Genomic DNA, 23,777 nt, shown 5'->3' on the forward strand with positions numbered 1-23,777 from the left:
TATCCTGTGAAACGCTTCGGCCTGATAGGTGACGAGGTGTCCTCATACGCATCCCAGAGGTGGAAATTATTATGCCGGCCACTTGCATAAGATGATAACACCTGCTACGAATGTTTACGGTATTATGCGGAATACCGCTATGGTCCTAGTAGAAATATAGTGAATAAACAGGCTTGAAAGATATCCTTGAAAGTGTCACCGAGATAAAAACGACTTGTCATGGAATTGGCTTATCTAGCTAGAGCTCTTTGTGTAGGCGGAATGCACCTAGGCTGGCTACCTAGCTGGCTGGCTTCAAGGAAAAAACGTTGTATTTAGACTACATAAGCGTTATACGGAACAGTTACTGTATGAGAGATCGTTCCCTATATCGTTCGACCACAGGTCGGATAAGTAGCTATTTACTGAAACGAAATTGAATAACGCACGACTGGCTTTTCGACCCAGAGCTTCGACTTTACTTCTTTTTAATACCCCATATTTTATGACCCATAGTAAATGGCTATAGCAAATATAATACGTACAATAATAATTTGAATTGTGTGAAAGAGCTGCTTCATTACGAATTCACCTTGTGTATTTTTTTCTACTCAGGTATATAGTATGTACTATTTCGGTCGCTGCTAGTTTTTTTTTTCGCTAAAAAGCGTATTGGAGAAAGCTAAAATGGCTTCTTGATTATGTCGGCGGTTAGCACTAATCAATCCCGCGTTTGATATAACTCCATAAAGTCGCGTACGATATAACTCCATAAGGGCATAATTGCACGTGCGCAAAGTTATCCCAGTCATCGTATTTGTCAACCATCGTCAAGTAATGAACACACATGAGTGTTCCTTAAAAAATAACTGGGGCTTTGTTCTCCTCCCAACAAGTTAGCATGGTCCCATATCAAATGTATAGTTGCGCACGTAACCCTATAGTATCTAATACAGCTAAGTGTAGGACAGTAATTTAAATCGTTACCTCATTGCCTGTCCCTTTAGTTGAACTATTATTGAGAGGCTCGTATGTCTAAGAATTTGGCCTAATACGCAAGCGTGCATTCTAAATTACAACAAATCGTCTAAAAATACTCAAAATTTAAATTTTTGAATACGAACGTTTAATTTTAACAAGTTGTTGTTGACGTAAGCATGGATATCTTATCTTTATCTCTCAATGCAACAAACATTTGCAGAGCTATCAGTTACCTGTCATGATCTTGTCCATTTGGCATACTATATGGTATTTTGGGTCAGTCCAACCATTTACTCATCTATAACAATTTTACATGTTTGTTTGGGGTTAGAGATTCAATTATAGTGCGCATAGAAGTTCTTTCTGGAGACTCTCTTTAAACGTTGCAAATTACCACGTCGTGTATAATAACGTACGCAGTGCCAAAATTCGAGCCTGGCGCCTAGCGGTTAAGGCAATGGATCATCATATCGGTCACGGACGGGTACAAACCTTTTCACTGTCGACCGCAAAGCAAAATGCTTCTGAGGAATAAGGAAGAGTCGAGTAGATGCCCCCCTACAAAGTGACAAGGTTGGAAAACACCTTTAGGCCGGTAGCACAACCGATCACTGTTGCCGATAACGAATTATTCGGGTGCCGAGGGAAATCTAATTAAAGTAGCGGTCCATCGAGTCTCTAAGGTTCATAGTGAATATTCATCGGGCAAGTAATGATCGATTTAATATTGGCTACGTCAGCTTCAACACAGGCCGTTGTTTGTTATGTAGTTAAGAGACCTGTCTCAGCGATCAACAAAGGTCGCAATAACAGTTAGTTTTTTTGTCACCTGGATGTGTACGAGGCAAATGGTAGTAAAACGAGCCTTAAACTTAAAGCCTGCTTAAAGATAGAATAATTTTAGCGCGATGGGGTAGCATTGATTGTATTATGCTTGTGTACTTTCGACTGTTGCTTTTACTCAATTAGTGAAGGCGAGCCTTTTGTGAAGCGCATTTATTCGCCACAGGGAACCGTTTTTATCGTTTCATTGACTAGAATATTAATCAAATCAGTCTAACAACGTTATTTACTTATGGAGCTATCCATTTTAGAGATGGTTATGTATTGTATTTAATGGAGATTTCCTCTGGCTGCACGTTAACAATTCATTTTCTTTATATATATATATATATATATATATATATATAAATATTCAGTTAACTATGTTAGTATTGCCTCGATCAATCCCTACCAAAATCTTGTACCAAAAACTTATCGAAAAGAACATGAAAAAATTGTATGTTTACCAATTACTACAAGCAATTTCTAAAAGTCAATAGGACATCTGTTCAACGTACCTAACGGTTAATATTTACCTGTTTCCTTTAACTTATATGCTACACGTCATGTAAAATATGCTCATGTCTTCTCTGCTTGAAAGGATTTACTTTTATCTATGAACTTACCTAGCGAAACTCTGAATCGCTGCTTTTCTATTTTTCCTGCTGATGCCGATATCAGTGTAAGTACATATATGCATACAAGTCCGGTGAAGCAATTTCTTAGTGAGAATAGCTTTTTATCGTGCAGAGGAATGCGTTTCTTCCTTATGGTAGTTCCGTTGCATACAACAGTGAGATAGACAGACAGACAGACGGGCGGACAGAAATCTAGTGCAGTCGGGGCAGTACGCTTCCGTGGCAATATTTGGGATGCGTCCGACCCTTGTAGCTGTGCGCGGGCTTCAAGATGTAGCTGGACCTGATGCAGCAACGCACTGGCCTAGCTGCCAAAGAACTACTTGCCACTGGTCCATTTTGCAGGGCCGGCCAAGTCGGCACCAACCAACCTAGCCACTAGACCCACTATCGAATGGGGGACTGACCCTACGCCAGCCATAGCACGGCCGTATAAGTGCCGCCGTGGCTGAAATCGATTGAAACCAGCCAGAAGATATTGAAGCAGGAAGTGGCCCCTACCGCGCCCGTCCCATCCCCGAACCTGGTCTATCTCTCTATTGACCGACGGCTGGCTAAGCTAATCGAGATGGACCGTGCCGGGCTTCTCTGAACTACAATCTGTCTTTTTCTCTTCCTCGTGTTTTCTCCTTTTTTCTATTCTAAGATGCGGCACGATAGTACCATGTGGACACCTGTTGTGTTTGCAAATGCTGAGCTCATCTTTTCTCTGTAAATCGCCGCCACTCTTTCCGGCATCGATGAACAACAACAGCAGCACTTTTTGCTATTGACTAATTGTGTTCGTGCTGTAGCATTGCCTGTTACGGCAGGCTGACTGCAGCCGCAAAATAGCGAAGCAGTATGGTTGGACGCAACGGATGTCCCTCACTATGGCCTACTGTTTATGGCCTTTTCGCCCGCGGCCTGTCTATGGCGGTTACAGCACCGTGTCGCTCTCGAGAGTTCTCTGGTGGGTTCGGGTTCGAGAGATGCCGACGCGTTCGGAGAGGGTAGGCTTTGCTTGACAAAGGGCGTTCCCCTTCTTAATATGGTAAGGTATGGTGCTGCCACCAGATAGCAGTGGCGCTGCGCGCGTTAGTACTAAAGCTTAGCATCGACCATCGAGCAGCACTCGCCCCTGGAGAGTCGTTCGTGTCACTTGGGGATTCGAAGTTCCGGTCAGAATGTGTGACGATGACGTTGCCGCCCTCGTTGTGGATAATGGATCTGGTCTATGCAAGGCTGGATTCGCTGGAGACGACGCCCCTCGTGCCGTCTTCCCCTCGATCGTAGGCCGCCCCCGTCACCAGGGAGTCATGGTCGGTATGGGCCAGAAGGACTCGTACGTCGGCGATGAGGCTCAGTCGAAACGTGGTATTCTCACCTTGAAGTACCCGATTGAGCACGGTATCGTCACTAACTGGGATGATATGGAGAAGATCTGGCACCATACCTTCTACAACGAGCTCCGTATCGCTCCCGAGGAGCACCCCGTGTTGCTCACTGAGCCCCCCCTTAACCCCAAGGCTAACCGTGAAAAGATGACCCAGATCATGTTCGAGACATTTAACACTCCGGCCATGTACGTCGCCATCCAAGCCGTGCTGTCCCTGTACGCCTCTGGCCGTACCACCGGTATTGTGCTTGATTCCGGTGACGGTGTGTCGCACACCGTACCTATCTATGAAGGCTATGCTCTTCCTCATGCTATCCTTCGTCTCGATCTTGCCGGTCGTGATCTGACTGACTACTTGATGAAAATCCTTACCGAGCGTGGTTATTCATTCGTCACCACCGCTGAGCGTGAAATCGTGCGTGATATTAAGGAGAAGTTGTGCTACGTCGCCCTGGATTTCGAGCAAGAGATGGCCACCGCTGCTTCTTCGTCGTCCTTAGAAAAGTCGTACGAGCTTCCCGACGGTCAGGTCATCACCATTGGTAACGAGCGTTTCCGTTGCCCCGAGTCTCTGTTCCAGCCCTCGTTCATCGGAATGGAGTCATGCGGTATCCATGAGACTACCTTCAACTCAATCATGAAGTGCGACATTGATATCCGTAAGGATCTGTACGCTAACACCGTTCTCTCTGGTGGTACCACCATGTATCCCGGTATTGCTGACCGTATGCAGAAAGAAATCACCTCTTTGGCTCCCTCAACCATGAAAATTAAGATCATTGCTCCCCCCGAGAGGAAGTATTCCGTCTGGATCGGCGGTTCCATCCTTGCCTCCCTGTCCACCTTCCAGCAGATGTGGATCTCGAAGGAGGAATACGACGAGTCTGGCCCTGCCATCGTACACAGGAAGTGCTTCTAAGAAATTTAAGTCCATCACTGCCAAAGTCGGGACTACGCCCGGTTTCGCTCTCTTCCGAATGCCATCATCCAGGAGGAGACCTCGACGAAAAGGATGATCAATAACTCAAAAACCGCCAAACGAAACAACATCGAATCCTTCCATATTTACACCATCTAATAAACCAAAGAACATTGCAATCTTTATACAGATAGCCTTGACTCTTTCCTTGTAGAAATAACATATGTATTATTATTTCACAAAATTGTTTTCCTGCTAGAAATCAGGTGAAAGAGATATTTTAAACGATATTAGTGTAATTAGATAAAGTGGAGATTAATTAGGTATTAATGTTCAAAAAACTCCGTAGGTAAAGGTTTGCTATATATTGTGGCTGGACGATTTGCTGTTTCGTATACGTATAACAGCCGAGATAAAACTGTCTTACGCGTTCCGTTAACCGCTATAAGGCCTTTGGTATCGGTCAAAAGTGTACTTCTAGACACCCTTCGCCGGTCCACACAACGGAACTGCTATCTTTGTTCATTTATCCTTACGATCAGATCTTGTACGCACATGCTTTTAGATTATACCAATGCTTGACTTTCACCTCTCTGCCTTGCTTCAGATTAAGCAAACGGAACGCAGTTCGCGGTGGACTTTGCACTGGTCAGTTGTAACATGTATCTTCTTTATATTTTTAAATTTCCATTTTGCTGTTTTTCTCTGTATTAAATTAGAGAATTTAGAAAATTCGCTGATGTTCACCCTACGGGCAGCAACGATCGATGACCAACACGGCTAGCTAGAAAGCAGTGCAGAGTACCCAGTTGTACTGCTCTACGTCCTGAAGGCAAAGATTTCATAGTGAGTTAAGGGTTGTTGAAACCCGGAATTATCGTATGAATCGTGCACTACCGTCTGTCTGTTTTTTCTAGCTCTGTGGTTTGGCCTTTTTCAATGTTAGCGTAAAAAGGACTCAACGCACGGCCAGGTTTCCTTTGTGGGAGATATCCACTACGAAGATTGGGTTGCGGGCATTTTGTAGAAATCTCACTTCCTTCGCAAGGCACTACTTTTTCAGGGTCGGCTGCCATAATTTAGACTAGCGAGCTATGTGGTCTAGGACGGTGATAATCGGTTCTGACGAACGAAACTAGGTTGTACCAGGGGCTGGTAACTGGTAGTGAACCGAGGGGCCAGAGGAACAAAAAATCTATTAATGAGGAAATTCATTTACTGGACGAAGGACCTAACCCAAGCGGCAAGAGCTTCCCGCGCAGGGGCCCTCCTCTATTAGAAGAGAGTTTTTTTATATCAAGTGAATGGATGGGGTCGCCTTTCGTTTCTTCCTGTATCAACGTCCATGCGGAGTGAATCCTTAAGGGGAGTCTGATGAGTAGGTAGAAGCACAAGGATACGCATTTACTCCAAGCAGATTGCATGACTTAGCTGACATTATCTTAGTGTGACTTGATATGGATACTCATACCCTAACCTTCCTATTCTATGACCTGCTATTAATCACAAACGTTATATGTTGTGGAAATTAAAAAGTGACAGAATAAAGCCTATAGAGAAGTGTTGTTCATACATCGAAAAAAAAAAAGAAATTACCTTAGAATAGCACCCTCTCTAATCTTAGTTCAGCTGTAGAGGCACGATGCTTTGCCTATCGTCTATCCTGGAAGCGACGAACGGCACGTTTCAATAACGACAAACATCAAGCAATACTATATGTATTTTATTATTGAAAACACATTTAAAAGTTTGCTTTTATCTATTGAGCAGGTTGCGGCAAAATGTGTAAAATCTTACAGGGGTAATTAGGGTAATCGATCACTAATTAGGCGATCGCTTTTTGAAAACGATCCAAGATTTCTACAATTGTATTAATTCTTTTGACAGGCCTGAAATAACGTACTTGTTTATGTATGTAGATAGAGATATAGCAATTTATATAATTCTGCTTTGTAACTTTTGATGGCATTTATTTTCTTGTTCCGGTCCGCTTTTAAGCAACACTCAGAATACTTCATAGATAGGCGATTTTGCATCGTCTGCTCCCACCGATTTGAATCAGGCAGCTTGATGATAAATATTATAAGGCCATTTTCTTAAATGATGTGTCATTTTTAGGTAACGCTTTGTGTTAAGCTGCCTGTTGATTGATGTATGTATACCACTTTAAATATTCTATATTTATGAGGTTTTCACTTTAGTAGCAGGTAGTTTTTTTCACAGATTTCAAGCTAGCGCAAGGAACGGTTAGTGAACGACAATGTGTCCAATCGTGTATAATTAGTTTCTAATCTATCTAATCTCAAGGTGTATGTATCATATCATACGATCGATTCATAGACAGCAAACAGACTCCACGCAACAAATGCGTTGCTATCTTATCTGCGCTAACTGTGTTCAGGTCATCATAGTGAAAGCGCCTATGAAAATGATGAAAATCATTGAGAAAATCGCGCGCAAGAACATCATTATGAGCTCGACAAGCGCATTGCCAGGCTTACCCTTTGCTATGGGCACTTTTCGGGTCTGTAATGCCGCTGAAATACGTTCTTCAGCTGTGAGCAAAGCTTCCCGAGCTTTCGACCATTTGCCTGGACCTTCCAGGCGGTACTGGTACGGAAGAACGGGCCCAAACATAAGTGTAGTCCAAAGCTGGAAGTCAGTGACAAGCAACTTGTATAGATTGGGTTTGACGCCCACTATCGTGGCCAGCTCGTCCATGTACGGTATCCAATCGATTTCAATTGTGTTACGTGGACCCTCGAAGTAGCGAGCGCGAATATTCTTCTGGTAGGCCTGAATGTCTTTGTACATAACCGATTTCGAAGGAAGTCTTTGTTTACCAGCAAACAAACGGGCGACCCAACGCGACTGAAGTTCAGAAATTGGCATTAACGGACCGACGGGCTGTGCCATTCCGATAAATGCCAAGGTCGGATGATTGGGATCGAAGACCATCTTATACAAATCAATGCGATTATCTTCGCAGGCCACTAACTGAAATGAGACACATCAAATAATACACTGAGCGCTGGAAGATGGTTTTTACGACAACAAAATTAAGAAAATTCAGAAGATACCAATTCAAGCTTGTAAATACCATCTAATTTTAGTCACATTAATCGGTATTATATACACACGTATTGAGTTAGTTCTTTGAGCCTGATTGTTGTATACTGAATTGTTTAAAACAAAAAACAAAAGCCAAGAGGCCAAAAAGGAACCTGTTACCTACATTTTCGTCGAAGAAAGGAAATTTAATTTGGTACCCTGTGGCCAGAATCACGTCGTCTACTGCAGTTTCTTTGCTTTCCCCCTCAAAAACGATTCCATTCTCAGTGAAGCGTTTAATGTTGCCCTTGACAACGACAGTTCCGCTAAGAATACGATTGGGCAGTGCATCGTTCACCATTATATGCTGGGCAAAAATCCTGTTCGATAAAACAATCAAATTGTCACTTATTAATGGTATCAATATTTGCTTCTTCATTTATAATGGCAATATTTAGATGGTCCTGTCCGAAATCGCCAACATGTCATAGCACAGCGGTAAAAAGCTATTTCGCTTACCTGTGAGTGGGCTTTAAGTTGTATAATTCATGATCGAAGATGGCTTCCGTCTTCTGTTCGCAGATCCAGCACAAAAGATTATAGGGCAACAAATGGAAAAGAATATTGCTCAATCGTGTCATTACTGAAATGTCGAATGGTCGCCCGTATTTACCGACTCGACGGACGATCCAGGCTCCACGGCGGGTGGACAAATAGACCTATTCGGAAAACAGCGAAACGTCTTTAGAGAAGGGTCCTAATTCAGGATACAAACTAATCATGATAGCCAAGCATCTCGCCTTGTTTATGTATACAGACTATGTATACAGACCTTAGATAAATACGTCTATGTTTTTGGAATGTTGCTTTCTAGCCAATGTATTCAGCGTAGGTGCGTTTGTTAGTGGATTTTAATGAAGTCTGATTGAACAGGACTGACCGGCTGTGTTTAGCGTACTTGTCCATGTCGATACAGCATGAGACAGGGTTCTATGCCCAGTTCAGTCGCCGGCTGATAAACAGAGCGGCAATTGCAGGACGAAAATAGATATCGTCAACAGAAGAATATTTTCTTCGTGTTTAGAACGCGACAGTAAGATGTTGAAGATCCTATAGCCTACCACAATAGACAGCTGTCGAAAAATCTATTTTCGTGAGCAGTCACCTAATAACTAGTTCATAGGCTTTTATAAGAAATCCTGTTACTAAACGATAGCGCACAGAATTAGAAATGCGCAGTTCAGTCCAGCAGTCACTCGGTGTCAAGGCCTTTTGAAGATGACATACCGTGTAAGACTATGCAATACAAAGAGCCTGCTTCTGTAAGGATAATTTGATAGTGCACCAAATAGGACTGTAGTCACTGGCGTGGATACCTTATCGTACCACAGAAAAGAAAATGCAGTTCACTCAGCCGGTAGGGGCGGCCGGACGATTGGACAAAGGGCGTCGCTGAAATGAAACCCGGAGGCCCAGAGCACCATTGGATTTGACCATGACCGTCGATGGACTTGGGTTAGCCTTCACCGCGTACGACTCGTTTCCTACAACGAGGATCTCAATACAATGTAAAATAAGCTAAAACGTCCAATAACCAGACAATCCATTTTTAGATGGGTTCACATACGATGAACGTACCATAAACCGGGGTTTTATAATAAAGTTTTTGAGTATTCTTTCTCTAATGTTTAGGTAATTTCCCGGAAATCAGTATTCTGTTTGTTTACATTATCGGCATTGATGAAATCATCATCGAGGTAAAAACAGGAGACGAGTGGTGAAAAATGGTTTTCAATGTAGACGTAATCTGCGATTATGATGACAACCATAATAGCTACTATAAATAAGTATTTCTGTTTTTGTTGTTGCTCAGAGCAAGCTCATCCCTAATGAATATAGGCAGCCGAACAATCATTATAATGAGATATCTCTGACTCGATCAAGTCGGATGAAAACAATGTTTCATCCGCCATAGTCAATCGGCCTATGTTTTGAGTTTCACGTCCGGTACTGCCATTCCATGAGACGATTGGCTCCCAGCGCGAAACGAACCTAGAACTTAGATCACTGCGTACTTCTAACATAATCAAATACGTTGCCCACCAAGTTATAACGGGCACAATGGCTACTCGCCCAAGGGCAAGCGTAATGAATGTCGAAGAACCACCAGAAAATATTCTAATAATGGCCAACTGCTACCTAAGGAAAGCGGTCGTTAGATGTACGGTTACGTCATCACTCGGACGATTATAATGGATGCTGCCGATATCATTCTGTGTAGCAGGAAAGGCGTATTTTCAGTACTTGGAATAATGCTAGATCTATTTTGTTGGGCAGCGGCATGGACACGTGTTATCGTTTACTTTTAATCCATGAAAAAACAGGCCATTTCTGAAAATTAGGCAGCTAGACGAGCCTCATTATCTGTTACCGTTGACGATACTGATTACCAATGCCAATCAGGTCTGATTACTACGTTTGCTCAGCCGCGTTGCGTAATTAAGGCTGTACTTAATACAAATACATGAAATGGAGCTTTGGCACGGATGGTGAGATAATGCGTGTCGAATAATAGAAAAATGGAAAATAAAAATATATCTAGAATCTTCAAATCAGACCGAAGCTATCTTCATAACAGCTTCCCAACAGCTTTGCAAAGTGCGAACCCGTTTAAATGGAACAGCGTTTTGATCAAAGACGACACTCATTGACAAAGGATCAACATTTTCGTATAATTGTTTAGTTTTAGTGCACGTACGTTTTCCCAATGAACCACTTTCGGGTAAAGCTATGTAGTAGCTATGTGTACGATGAAAGTCGGCATCAGTAGCTCTTGGGCGTGGTGAAATTAGGTAATCTCCAAACAATATAATAATATGTTTTCGAATCACACCTCTAGTACTATCCAGTGGCGCCAAGGTCACTTAGTTTTTGCATCGAAAATTCATCTGTCAGAATCATCTTCTTAGAAAGACACAAAGCCAATGTGAAGGCTTCAACAGATGCTTTTCTTTTTCTGAGTTTTCATCTGATACGTTTGGAAAGGAGCGACGATGAGTCACACCGCCTGTAATCACTTCTACAAAAGTAAAAATTGCCAGGAATATACGAAATGGTACGGAATCGTTGATGTAGAAGCGCGGCATATTAAAATGATTCAGTGATAGATTCACTCTGAGGAACGACGCGGATCACAGCTTCAGATCCTAAGAGTAGAGATGATCAATTCAGGTGACACTAATGCAACAACATTAATTTGCATAAAATATTATGGCAAGCTTTTGCCTAAAGGAGGCTCGTTCTTCAGTGAGTATATCATCATTATCGGGTCGCTGGCCCAGGTATGTTGGCAGAGCATTTATTCTTTACCAATACACAGTGTCCGCAAAAGACTGCTAGCACAGACGTCTAGCTTACGTACGTCCTCTTAAAAATGCATGTATGACCTACAATTATCCGCGTTCATTGGACAGCATTATCTCCGCATAACACGGCACTGTTCATACCAGATGATACTAACTTAGGCCGTTTAGCGATGTGTCCCCTCACCAGTGTTTCTCACGAAAATGGCCTTTACCTTTTTGGTAAAGGCCATGTAACTATAGCTCCAGCACTTGATCGTACCCGTGTTACTTCGTGCTGGTTTTACCCATCTTGAATATTAATAACCACTGTATTCCGGACTGTGCCTGCGCGATCGAATCCTATCAAACTTGCCAAATGGTCAAACAGCCAAGTCGCCACCAGACGTAAACGCCGTTTGTGCTAAGAAAAAAGGCAGTGAATTAACTCAAGCGAAACGATAATTTCGCCGACGAAGAAATTTTCCAGCCTCCAGAATTAAACCATCCGAATTAGATCGTTAAATCTATGTGACTTCCAGTCAAAATGACACAAATAAAACAACTTTAGATTCCAGAAATAGAGTATTTAGGCTTTCCTTAATAGTAGTCTTACTATACTTATCTTAAACTACCTTTCTGGTATACGACAGCTACAGAAAGCTGAGCGGATATCAGCTAAAATATATAGCAACAAGCACAAAATTAAGGATATGCTGCCGAACCTGGTCAGCTACGGAGCTGAGTTCAACAGCGGCATCTCCGCCGGAGTTTCCTACGCCGACAACACAGACCCGCTTGTCCTCAAACCCGTTTGGCCTTTTGTAATCATGTGTGTGAATAATTCGACCCTTGAACTTCTCCTGATCAGGGAAGATCGGCATCTGCGGGTACGTATGATGACCTGAAATAGGATTCAAGAATTACAAGCTTCTTTTGTCGGGTTGTCAAGTGTTTTGCACGAGCTCAAGTCAAAACTGTTGTTTGTTGTAAATCGATAACAATCAAACGTCTCTTTGCACAGACAAACTTAAACCAAACACAGATAAAGAAGGAGTAAGCACTTCTTTTAGTTTTCCTAATTCTTAGCAAGTAAGTATTCCGTTATGTATCCTTTGAGCAAAATTCGCCAACCGAAACGTTCTCCTACGTTCTAACTGTTAGCTATACAATTCTAAAGTTAATATGAAGCAGTAGATAAAGATGTCAAGCTGTGAATTTCAATGAAGAATTTTCCCGTTGACGTCCAATTAACTGCAAGGCTATTTGTATCTTCCCATTAATCACTAAGGGCAAGATGAATACAAACAATGAAGCAAACCTGTGCACACCATGACGCCGTCAAACACATCCTCACTTTCTTCGCCAGATTCAAGGTTCTTCACCTGCACAATCCAGCGGTGGGTTTCATTGTAATCTTCAGTGGGTGCCACATGCATAACCTCGTGTCTCATGCGAATGTAAGACCTAATTCCAAATTTATCTGCATATTGCTCCAGGTACTGAATCATCTTTGAATTGTGCATATAATTGGGGAACTCTGCTGGTGGAGGGAAGTCACTGAAACGATATATTAAGCTTTTGTTAGACCTAGGCCAGTTCTAAAGGTAAATTGCCCATAGCCGCTAAGCTAACTGACAAAAAATGCCTTCAGGCTCTAACTATTGTTATCATAATGTTTCTCGGGCACCCAGGAAGGCAGATATCTTAGATACTACGAGAGAAGAACAATTAATGCGTTCGAATGTCTGTCGAATTCAGGACCTACATCTCAGACATCAACTAAAAAGAGATACTGCCAAACAGTTTAATACATTTTCAGAACTTTTGTCAGTTCTTTCATATGTTAATAGATATTTATTACCATGTCACACAGAAGATTAAACTGCAACGGATACGTCGATATGAGAGATGTGGTAAACTTGAACTTTTCAACAAAATATGGTAACTTTTAGAATTAATTTTTGCATAATATGTTAATTTTGCTATAATTTCTGACGTATAGGACGTACAACCAATTCGAATAGTTTCCAGCAGCGCCAACGAAAGAGATGTTCAAGCCGTTCAAAAGTACTTCGATATTCGCTTTTTGACCGCACACCGTCGACTAGAATACATATAATTTATGTCAGCGTCAACTTATGCTAGCAAGAAATCCGACAATAAATTTTCGAATTTATGCCGTGGCTAACATATGACCAACGATAAACTCATCCTATCTGACAGAAGCAAGCAAACGTGTTTTGGCACCTTAGCATCAACTGTGTTTAACAACCTATTTTAAGCCAAGTGTCGTCATCGTACGAACCCCTCGTTCCAGATGAGAGTAAACATTTGTGAAGATTATTACTGTAACATTTCAGCTCGTCTCCCTGTGCGTGAACCATATAGGCTATAGTTTAAGTCATTTGTTTATTGTCTATACATGGTCCCCTTTTGGAATTGACCTATGGTGTTTGTTTGCCGTTAGTACTGGCGTGTCTCGTAAGAGCCATTCGAACATGTTATCATTCGTATTTCTTAGTCGACATAGGTACAAATTGGTTGTCCTAGATAAAACTACACGCTCACGTTGGATGTTTCATGTAGTACATTTTCATTGAGAAACGCTTAAAGCAACACGTCTATAACATCTAATTGTACGATTTCTGACGGGTTAGACCTCGAAACAACATGAAGTAAAATGGCACTCAAATTATATCTAACTATTCGTTAAATTGAAGTTTAACTTTTAGCAATCATCGAAGACGTGAGACGAAACGATCCGTTAGAGGGCGCGCATTCGACATGATTGCGCACTTCAGGTACAAAACAACGTTAGTTATTTAAATGCTATGTTTTTTTACACCAATATTAATGTACCACTAAAGTGTACATTGGCGCAGTTCTTCGTTCTCGATGAAGTAAAGCATCTTTTGGATAAGAGCTGTTTTTGCGATCGATGCTAACACGACGTTCAATGGACATTGATCAGGTAGCGAAGTTGCCAGCAGCTGGATGATGGGCTGCTGGGTGTTTCCTGCTAGCCTATTATCAATCGGGACAATTTTGTGCCTATTATTCACTTGGAGGATGACCAAAAGTGCCATAACAGGTAAACATGTGTATTCTGTTGAACAAGATACGACTAGAAGTCTGTTCTCAAACTGGCGTCAATGTTCTTAGGGCCTACTGGGAGGATTTTCCGGGCCGAGCAAGCACAAAGATGGCTGCTGAGGATGTTTTGAGTGTTGGATGCATTATTACGAGAAAGTCTCTCTTGTCTCTTTTCGTTCTGTTTACAAAGCGAGCGAGCGACGAGATAACGATCAATGGACGAGATCCGTCGGCGGACAAAGCATGCTTACAAAACACAGGTGTCGCTAACTACGGTCACGCCACAGGAATCAGCGAAAAAAAAGCATCCTAAGCATCCCGCGTACTATTAAACGCGCAGGAGGAAAGGGCTAGGGTTATCGATCGGGTCGTGATTTCGCGCGGTTATAGGAGAATGTTAGGAAATAGTTTCTTACGTGATCCGATAGGCGATTTAATTCCTTTGAATGGGCATGGCGCTACTAGCGCATAGTAACCAATATGGCTGCGTGCGTCCCTCGCATGTAGTTAGAGAGCAGCTATATTAAACCAAAAAGACTAGATAGGTCTATCTACTTTTGTAGCGAGATCTATTTGTTTGAAAAAAGGTTGACATATAGATAACACATTGTACATAAAATTTGCGTGAACCGGTCGCAGATGTATACCGTACATGGGATATAGTTTCCTTTAGATAAGAAGGTAATCGTCCAAGTGATACAGGCAGAGCGTGTAATCATGTGTCTATTTAGGGTCGCTGACACGTTAACGTTCGGTAGCTGGCTTTTAAGTCCACGTAATGAATTTCCGCGTCAAAAATTGACAGTTGTCCGGAAGGCCAGAGGAGGTACTAATGCAATTATACCGCACAATTAAAGAAATTCCAATAAGGAAATCTATCAGCAATAGTTTTTGAAAACAAGCAAATGTAATCTATTTCTTGCCAGATTGGATTCATCCACGTGTGAACTAGTAGTAGAGGCTTTTGGCACCTTTAAATGTCAAGCCTCGACTATTCTGCGTCCTGCGAATGGGAACGTTTAATCTCTGCACTTCATCACGTAATCCATGTTCGCACTAAACGTATGAAGTCGCACAGTAAAACGTATTATTCAAACGCGACAGAAGTCTCAATAGGTTGATGGGCTTTTGGGAGCTGGCTGGCAAATCTAGCGTAGTAGGAAAACATTGGGGAGAGTTTCGTATTTACTGCCAACTGATTTGTTCATTGTTTTCCTATAGAAATTTTAGCTTTGCATTAACAGACCTCAGTGAAGTTGAGCACTGCCAATATGGCGTCTATATACATACATTCTAAAAGATTCATATTTAGATTTGAAGTTAGATCACACCAGATAAAAACGAGCCATTCAAGGGTGGGTTAGCGTAACAAACCCACAACGGATGGCATTATTGGTGGAACCTCAGAGCCCACTGCTTCAAAGGCTGTGTAAGCGAACGAAGCCACTTGTTCAATGCGATGAAGCTAAACGTTGCGCTCATAATTTCGAATAAATAGTGTTGGGAGAGCCGACTAAGGTTCTGGCTTGCATGATCGCTAATTACGTCGTTATTACCAATAATATGGGTACGAAAACAATGGCTCGATACCTGAATGAGGAGATTTCCTTGGAGGAATTGATGATCGTACTTTTCATGACGCCCCCACGGCCGAACTCGGGTTCGTCTGTGTACCTCCAGAGTCCACCTATGTCTGAGCTGCGCTCGTAGCAGACAACGTCCAATCCTTCTTCGACGCAGCACTTTATAGCAGTGATACCTGAAGCACCCCCTCCAAGGATTGCCACCTTTGGGGCCGGCATTTTGACTGGAAGACAACGAAAAAAACAGTTCGTATAGTTCATTTTGTTATAGGGAATACTTTCTATAGCAAATCTCTGCTACATAGATTTGTAAGACAAATACAAACAAGTGATTTGCAAGATGAATAGACCTGTATTTTGCCATCTTAACGCTATGATATATATTTGCTTGCTTGCATACGACTGCGCTTTTCCGAGCGAAATATTTCGAAAAAAAATTTCGAAACTATCTCGTTCAAACGTTGAGCTGAAAGCTGTTTTAGTGGAATTGGCCCAAAGTTGTTCCTCGGTATATCCCCTGCTAAACTAATAACTCGGTTACTCTCTCAAAACAAGAGTTGACCGGTATGGCTACCGACGTCCGCCTAAGCTAACTGCCACCGGTGAGTTTTTGATCTGCTCGAGAATACAAAGAATCATTTGACGAAAAGAAAGCCTTCGAATAAAAGGACGGACAAATAGTCGGCGATTTCCGAAACTAGAAGCCAATAACAAATCTTAGAATGATGATGAGAGAAAAAAAAAAGCAACGAAATGAGGTCAAGAGCAATCAATTATTGAGCATCACTGTAGGTGTAATAACGGTGGAATTGTCCATTTGCAAAAAAATATAGGTAGGACTGTTTTATCTGTGATACGTTTTTATCTATTACATCGTCAAGGTGTCAGTTGACTACCTGCTGCTATTAAGAAAACGTTCGTAATTAAGCATCGTTAGGACTCACCAAGGTAAGCAGTGTTTAGAAATCAACTAGTTTAGCTCACACTATTGATTTAACCGGCAGTGTACCGAATGTTGATATGAACGGCAGGCGATTTTCGAAAAAAAAAAATATTGTGATAACGATACTCGCTGTATGTCCACAATTGGGCTATTACCAACTGTCCGAGACGCGTTATCTCAAGTGATAGAGCTCAATTCGGCTCAAATAGGTTACTTCGCCCGATAAAAAAGCTATTTGTTGAACTCCTGAAGCGTAATCTTCGGCCACTACTACCGTCGGCACAACTATCCGTTACGTAAATCGTCGAAATCTCAGAAGCTGCCGCGATCTAGCATAGACATCACACTACGTTTGGTGACTGAGCAACACCATATTAGATCGGCTCGTATAGGGAGCTCGGAGTGAGATACTGGCTTTATGTCGACAGGGGTAGTCCACTGTCGTTCAAAGATAGACTTACTGCGATTCTAGCGATTAATAACATTGCGCTCGGTGCACTTGTACCACCGAGCGAAAGTTGCCCAAACGCAGAAAGGAGATCCCTTCGGGAGAGAAGGATTGACATCTCGAAGCTGTCGCAAACAATATCCCCTTTACTATTACTTTTTTTTTTGTACACTTTGCTCCTTCGGTATGAGTTGAACGAGCTGCAACAACAGTAACACTCAATTGTAAGAATCGTAAACAATAACGAATGATAGGGGCCTATTTACAAAAAGATGCACACCTGTATAGGTAGGTATACACCGTACATGACAAGCACAAGGTGTGTACGACGGTAACGTTGACACAGGCTATTTTCAAGGTAAACCTGTTTACCAAATCAATTTGTGCTCATTTAGCGATAGTGTTATAGACACTGCAGTCGAAGTGTCCTATCCGCCAGCGTGAGCAATGCACGTATGTGGATGGCTGAATCGATGTTCCGGCTCATCTTTGGATTTCTCCATTTGATCAATGTAGATAAATGAAGAGACAGACAGCAAGTGACTTTCGATTTGGTAGTTTGCGTCTGAGTTTTTTACGATTTAAGTTAAGTCACGATGTATTCTTACAGTATCAGTGAGGTTTCAAAAACGATTAACAGATAACGATTCCTCATCGAATTCCTTCAAGGCAAAATTCTGTAAACACGTACAAGTAGATACAGGTCACAGCTCACTCATTTGTTTTGATATATTGGATCAGGTATATGGAATTTGCTCTGACAAGATAGAGTACCGCGCGCTGTCGTGTCACCAGGTAAAAAATGATGAAGGTCACCTCATTGTTTATTAAGCCAGACGCTCGTCTTGTTTGCATAATGTAATAACTCCGAAGAAATCTCAACGAAGTCTAAGGTGGCCAAATGGTCACGGAAACACTTGGCACGTAAGAGCACGTAGTAGTTCAAAGTGACGTAAAGAATAAAGTCGGTAATCGTAAAATCTCTAAAGAAGTGTTCGTGTTATAGTCAATTGGAGTCACGCACGCATTATCGAACGAGGAAACTACTACCGTTAAAGACTCCGTACGTACAATACGAGGGAATGAACGTGCATCATAAAGTTTTAATATCCTTATAATTGACTGCTATTGACTGGTTTTTACAAATAGTTCATCATTCAGATTAGAAAAAGCCTTCGTCATAATTTTTCTCGCATTTCTTTTATTTCGCAAGCGGCCCGTATAGCAAATGCCTGCTTTTGTTCGTGTTATACCGAGCGTACTTCGTACATGTTTGTTCAGTACAATACTATTTTAATTAACCCTATTTTTTAGCTGCTATTTTGACTTTAGTAGATGATGATTGATTAATTTTCATTCCATGTGCATACTCGTAGTCATCTTGCATTTACGTCAGATGCCCCGTCTAAAATTAGATAACTAGAGTCAATAATATCACAGTGGAGTGTAATGCTGATGACGTATAAAATACAGTATTCCCGTTCCTACTACTACTAGTACTAGTACTAGTACTAGTACTATCCGTCCTCACGTCTACAGCAGCCACGTATCCCTTCAAACGATATAATTATCGAAACAAAATTAGCCGTAGGAAAAAACTCCTAGAACTTCAGTCCCCTTTATACGGACTATCATACAGATGTAAGCAATGTATCGATCATTATAATATGGATCTATGTGATTCGCTGCCCTATTGAACCAGTTCAGCTGCCTTTACTGTCCTACAGTAAAGCGTACGGGTGATTGACTAATGATCGATTACAGTATAGTTAGCTTTTTTTTTGCATAATCTGCATTTTCTTCTAGTTAATCACTTGACTCTAGACAAGGTGAATCTTTTACTTCTGGACCAGCTGTTCCGTGTATCCTCATCGATCACGGTACAATCTACACACCAACAGAGCTGCTTTCACCAAACTGGTCAGTCATTATCAATCTCTTCCGAATGACATACGATCAGGCTGGCTGGCCTCCCGCAACCGTCGCTCCATTAACGTACCGTTGGTTAAACCGATTGACGACAGCACGCTAGTATGCTTATAATGATCGAATCAAAAATGTTTCTTTGAATCAGGAATACGACGCAGCGACGACGACGATAACGATTTGACAGGAGACAATGGCCGTCTTTTTTATGACGACGACGGCTCTCCTCTGCGCCCTTTCCAAATAGCGTCGGATACATCAGGAGGATCTGTCCGCCGGAAAAGAAGGTTCAGGATCGACGTGTGCCGCTAGCGAATGCTACTACAACCCTAGACAATGATAGCGCAGATTGGTGCCGTTGATGCGAACGCAGAGCTGCAAAGTAGCGAATAGCGTCCAACGCTGCGCACACCGTGGACGTGACGTCAGCAGATTTTGTGGGTCACCCAGAATCGCATCGACGAAGATCCCAACGGAACAAGCACACACACACACATACACCCAGTAGATAGTAAAAACATGTACACAGAAGAAACGAACAGAGCATCGCCGGTGGACCGCAGTTATGCCTGCTTGAAGAAGCAGGCTACCTCGGTGGGGAAACTGCCGTGCTACACTGAAGATTTCTGCGTTCAGACATGGCAGCGTCGTTCTTTTCAATCGCTAAATGAACATTCGAACACGACTGAGTGCTGAATAACCCAAAAGAGCCATAGGCAAGGTGGTGAATGCTTGGAACAGTGGCAAGCACAAGACAAATATTCATAGTAAAATAATAATTTATATACTGAACTTCAACATACCATATCATACAGCAAAGCCTATTATCGACTTCCGCAAATTCAACTTAAGCTTCGTAGTGGTAATTCATTCGATAGAAGTTTTGTTGCTAACGTTTTTACTTCGTCCTGATTCAAAATAGTTAAGCTATGCGGTTTGCGACAAATTCTAGTATGGCATTTTCTGTATTATAATATTGTACAATGTACGGAAGCCTTGATTCACTCATGATTAGCAACGTTATCAAGCATAGCTAGCTCAGAAAGAGATATAAGTATCAGTGACAGTTGTCAGTATAAAATAGGACGAAAAGTACGAACCAATTTAGCAAACAATTTCCTAAACAGACCTTACGAGTTGAGCCTCGTCTTAACGCTTCTTCAGCGTTTACATTTTCGGATACTGCAATCAGTGTTGCGTGTCGTTAACGAAGTTCTACTTCTTCTGCAGAAAACCCTAAACCATCTTCAGGTCGCACACCCTGGTTAAAGAAATCGTATTGGCTCATTTAAATAACATGAACACCTATGTCGTTATTCCGAAAGCGTGACGAAACGATAAGTACACGAAAATTATCGACAAACATCCATATACATTTTTTCAAGTATTTTTCAATTCTCACATGAGTTTAACTTACATTCAGATGTAAGTTCACGCGGCCAGCACGCCTGTGTCTTATATTTTACAGATAGCCTCGTCCAGAGGGCTTTGGCTAAACCCCTATCGATGATGAGAGCACCCCGGTGTTAAAAGCGACTACCTATTTCCAGTCGCTTTATCGCTCTACCTCTGCACGTCAACCCCAGTCACCCAAACCAGTAATTTTCTATTGTTTTCGTGACACCGAAATTCACGCAAGCACGTTTGCTGCCTCGTTCACAGACACCGTTCCACAAGTAGTGCACTCTCACGCACCCACACACATCAAACGCAAAAATCGGAGAACTGATGTCAACTAGCAGCGTCCAGTTGTTATGTGACGATCAACCAGCGACCCAGATGCACTGTGCAGTCCTGACCCGATGACGTTTTCTTATACTCGCCCTCCTCTCCTAGCTGCTCACCACAAACCCAGCTGCCTTGCTTCGCACATAGCAGCATAGTCACGGCTTCTAACGCTGATAATTCTACCGGTATCTGGCGGGGATGAGAAGAAGCCTCCTGGAGCACACTGTCGAATCCCGTCGTGGCGAGACTAGTAAAGCGAACGGCCCGCGAGCTGCTAGATTTGACAGGATTATTATGAATCGCGTTCTCATCACGATTGTTATCACTGGCTTGTGCAGATAAACGCAAATCATCCTTTTCGTCATTTAACTTGTATTCGTCATGAATCTAGCCGGGCACGATTAACAAGTAAATTAAGCATTATTCATTGAAGTCAATGTCAGCGAAGTCGAATACACCTTTAAGGATCGTTGTTCTTTTCTAAAGAGAATCACACAAAATAATCATATAGCAGCCTTTTATGTCGCCATCATTACTTATTGGCAAAAAAATTCGATATGTCTCATAATACTGCATGGGTCCGTTCCAGTTTTCTGATCCTATACATTGTTACTAACATAGATCCACAACTTCTGACAAAGCTATGATATTCGGACGGATACTTATTGCGGATACTTATTTATTATCACAATGGAAATCTTACCATACATTTATTATAAATGTACCTTGCTACTTCACTGGTTGAACAGCACAATGTGCAACTTTGACATCACTTCGAAAAAACGGGACATCAGTGCAGAGGGGATGCTGACGTGCGAGAACTGTTGAAGTATGAGGACGGCGGGAAACGGCTTCTGCTTTGTGCTGCTTGTCACGTAAGCCACCGCCAGCGGGAGCAGGCAGAAACTTCATAACCCAAACGATGGAGTACTGTTACTAAAAATAATGTATAAATCCCATTTCGTAATTCCACTAAAGCCCAAACGAAAATTTACCTGCAAGATTCTGCTACTGAAGCCGAACCTAGGGAGTACTATTTGAAGTCGAACAACTTAGCGCGTCTTTGCTGAAACAAAAAAGAACTTATACATGATTGTCTTTTTCGCGTGAACACTCATCAATTGTTGAATCAATTCAATTTTATCTCTTATATACTTGTCGGCCAAGCAAACTAGCACTTTACTTAGACAATGTTTATATTGATAACTGGGCAGGGACACGTGATAGTCTACGATTCAGGGCCGGCCTTTGAATCCGGGTTTAGGCACACCGCATTCGGCCTCGAAAGCCAGCCGTCTAAGGCAATGCCTGACGGTTCATCTTCTGAATGGCGGCGTAACGATCCACTATGACCCATTATTTTTTGACTGTCCATCATTGTTTGTAGCAATCTGCAGGCAGAATATTGTTCTGGTGATAATCAGATTATTGCAAAGAATTCGAATGGAAATTTTCGTTTTTTATTTAATCGAAACACACGTAAAAAAAAACAGAAGTTACCATAAAGCGTAGAACAATGGTCTTTAATATCATTTGTCCAAGATTGAGATGTACTTCGATTTACTAGCACTTAGAAAACGTTCCACCCGACTAGCCTATAACGTAGTTGCCCGGCATGTCGTGTGCTGCTTCGACGCCATTATCCAGGACTGTCCATCCTAGATATATCTTCTTACTCGTTGTGGTTACTAGGAAGACATGTCGTCAAGAAGATTTAATGCTTGCCAGAGTCCTGCCTCCGAGCGTGTTTGCGCTTGCGATCCCTAAGTTCTGTCCTGAACATCGGCTGATCCCGAGAGGTGGTTACCCATTGTTAGACGATTTCCTAAATCATCCATGTGTGAATGAATGTCCTATGCATATATGCGATGTTAAACTTGAATAGTATATGTACTCTTGAAGCAATGTAATTGAAGTTCGACTACGCCATTTTTATAATATAACTATTCAGTTCGAGATAAAAAAAAATTGAAAAGCAAGATGGGGAATATCATGTATCCAAGTGGACACTATTGTACAAATAATTTTATCTGGAAATTGGACATAAATGACATGGATAATCTAGTTTTTTCATTTTAATTTTAGTCTAAACACATTTAGGAATCTTTACATACTTGGGGGCGCCATCATTCAGAGTGAACGTGAAACAATAACCATAATCCGTCCGCAGGTGAGGGAGGATGTTGCTGTCTGGTCTTCAGTAATAATGTCAGGTTGCAGGACACGCTACACCCGGTCCGGCAGGAGACTACAGTACAGAGTTGCCTTGTTCCAAAGGACGACAATAGAACTCACTTGCAATGATCCTTTAAGCATAATGTGAATTAATTATTCTATTCGTCAAACACGTGCTGCTGGCGGATAGGCCGTGCACCGACTTCTTACAGCACGATATACGATGTAACGTGCAGCACAGCCCATCTTAAGAGATAGAGACTAATTTTATTCGAAACAGTTAATTTACGTTTAGTGTCCAAGCGCTAATCTGCCGAAATAGTTACGAGATGTCAGCGTGAAACGTTCAAAACGTTTTAAATAGTCAAAAACGCCGTAGAGTTTCTAGTGTAATTCAAACGGGACCGCCAAAAAATGCAACTGTATTCATCAAAGTACTCGGTATTCTGTTTTGTACTGTCCTTGTTCTATGAAATTCACGGCTCCCTGTCGGCAAAACATTATATACTATTGCTTTTATATCGCGTAAGAAAGATCTCTCAAGCTGTGCGCCAAGAAATCGCTAGAAGCCAGCAGACTTTGTTTTGGTACTTGGCTAATATTTGTAGAACTCGTATCGCGTGATCAAGTACCTTAGACTACTTGTCCAATCATTGATGTTTGATAAAGCCATTCTGACCAGAATAGGGCTAAACAAAGCTGTGTCCTTCCGTAAAACCTGATGAGTGCTCGCGCCGGCTGCCAATGCTCAAAAACGATTCCAATGTTG

General features: G+C 42.0%; 2 protein-coding genes and 1 long non-coding RNA gene across 6 annotated transcripts; 1 reads left to right on the forward strand and 2 right to left on the reverse strand.

Annotated features, from left to right (window-relative positions):
* The first annotated feature begins 3,520 nt into the window (after positions 1-3,520).
* On the forward strand, positions 3,521-4,910 carry LOC111261330 (actin 403-like). Its single transcript, XM_086968656.1, has one exon. It carries the CDS (start codon positions 3,587-3,589, stop codon positions 4,715-4,717), a length of 1,131 nt encoding a protein of 376 aa, XP_086824782.1. The 5' UTR covers positions 3,521-3,586; the 3' UTR covers positions 4,718-4,910.
* A 1,511-nt stretch (positions 4,911-6,421) lies between these two features.
* On the reverse strand, positions 6,422-20,909 carry LOC111261332 (flavin-containing monooxygenase 5). 4 transcript variants are annotated; one of them, XM_022834743.2, is made up of 8 exons: positions 20,523-20,909; positions 20,235-20,366; positions 15,796-16,012; positions 12,431-12,669; positions 11,835-12,013; positions 8,288-8,487; positions 7,953-8,148; positions 6,422-7,714 (listed from the first exon to the last, which is right to left on the reverse strand). In XM_022834743.2, exons 3-8 carry the CDS (start codon positions 16,005-16,007, stop codon positions 7,115-7,117), a joined length of 1,626 nt encoding a protein of 541 aa, XP_022690478.1. In that variant the 5' UTR covers positions 16,008-16,012; positions 20,235-20,366; positions 20,523-20,909; the 3' UTR covers positions 6,422-7,114. The 4 variants fall into 4 exon arrangements, with proteins under 4 accessions (XP_022690478.1, XP_022690476.1, XP_022690479.1 ...); XM_022834741.2 differs by lacking the exon at positions 20,235-20,366; XM_022834744.2 differs by lacking the exons at positions 20,235-20,366; positions 20,523-20,909 and adding an exon at positions 16,887-17,186.
* Positions 20,910-22,335: 1,426 nt separating this feature from the next.
* LOC111261333 (uncharacterized) lies at positions 22,336-23,777 on the reverse strand. The gene is made up of 2 exons (XR_002680913.2): positions 22,948-23,777; positions 22,336-22,658 (listed from the first exon to the last, which is right to left on the reverse strand). It is a non-coding gene; the product is annotated as an uncharacterized LOC111261333 (long non-coding RNA).

Source organism: Varroa jacobsoni, unplaced genomic scaffold, assembly GCF_002532875.2.
Source record: "Varroa jacobsoni isolate VJ856 unplaced genomic scaffold, vjacob_1.0 scaffold_546, whole genome shotgun sequence".
Classification (NCBI taxonomy): Eukaryota; Metazoa; Arthropoda; class Arachnida; order Mesostigmata; family Varroidae; genus Varroa; species Varroa jacobsoni.

Excerpts from the sequence above, each read along its gene's own strand:
- LOC111261332 (XM_022834741.2), bottom strand. The coding sequence starts at position 16,007 with ATGCCGGCCCCAAAGGTGGCAATCCTTGGAGGGGGTGCTTCAGGTATC. Across the intron at positions 12,014-12,430 it reads CGGCGTCATGGTGTGCACAG|GTCATCATACGTACCCGCAG; the intron begins GTTTGCTTCATT and ends ATCCTATTTCAG. Across the intron at positions 8,149-8,287 it reads AACTTAAAGCCCACTCACAG|GATTTTTGCCCAGCATATAA; the intron begins GTAAGCGAAATA and ends TTTATCGAACAG.
- LOC111261330 (XM_086968656.1), top strand. The coding sequence starts at position 3,587 with ATGTGTGACGATGACGTTGCCGCCCTCGTTGTGGATAATGGATCTGGT.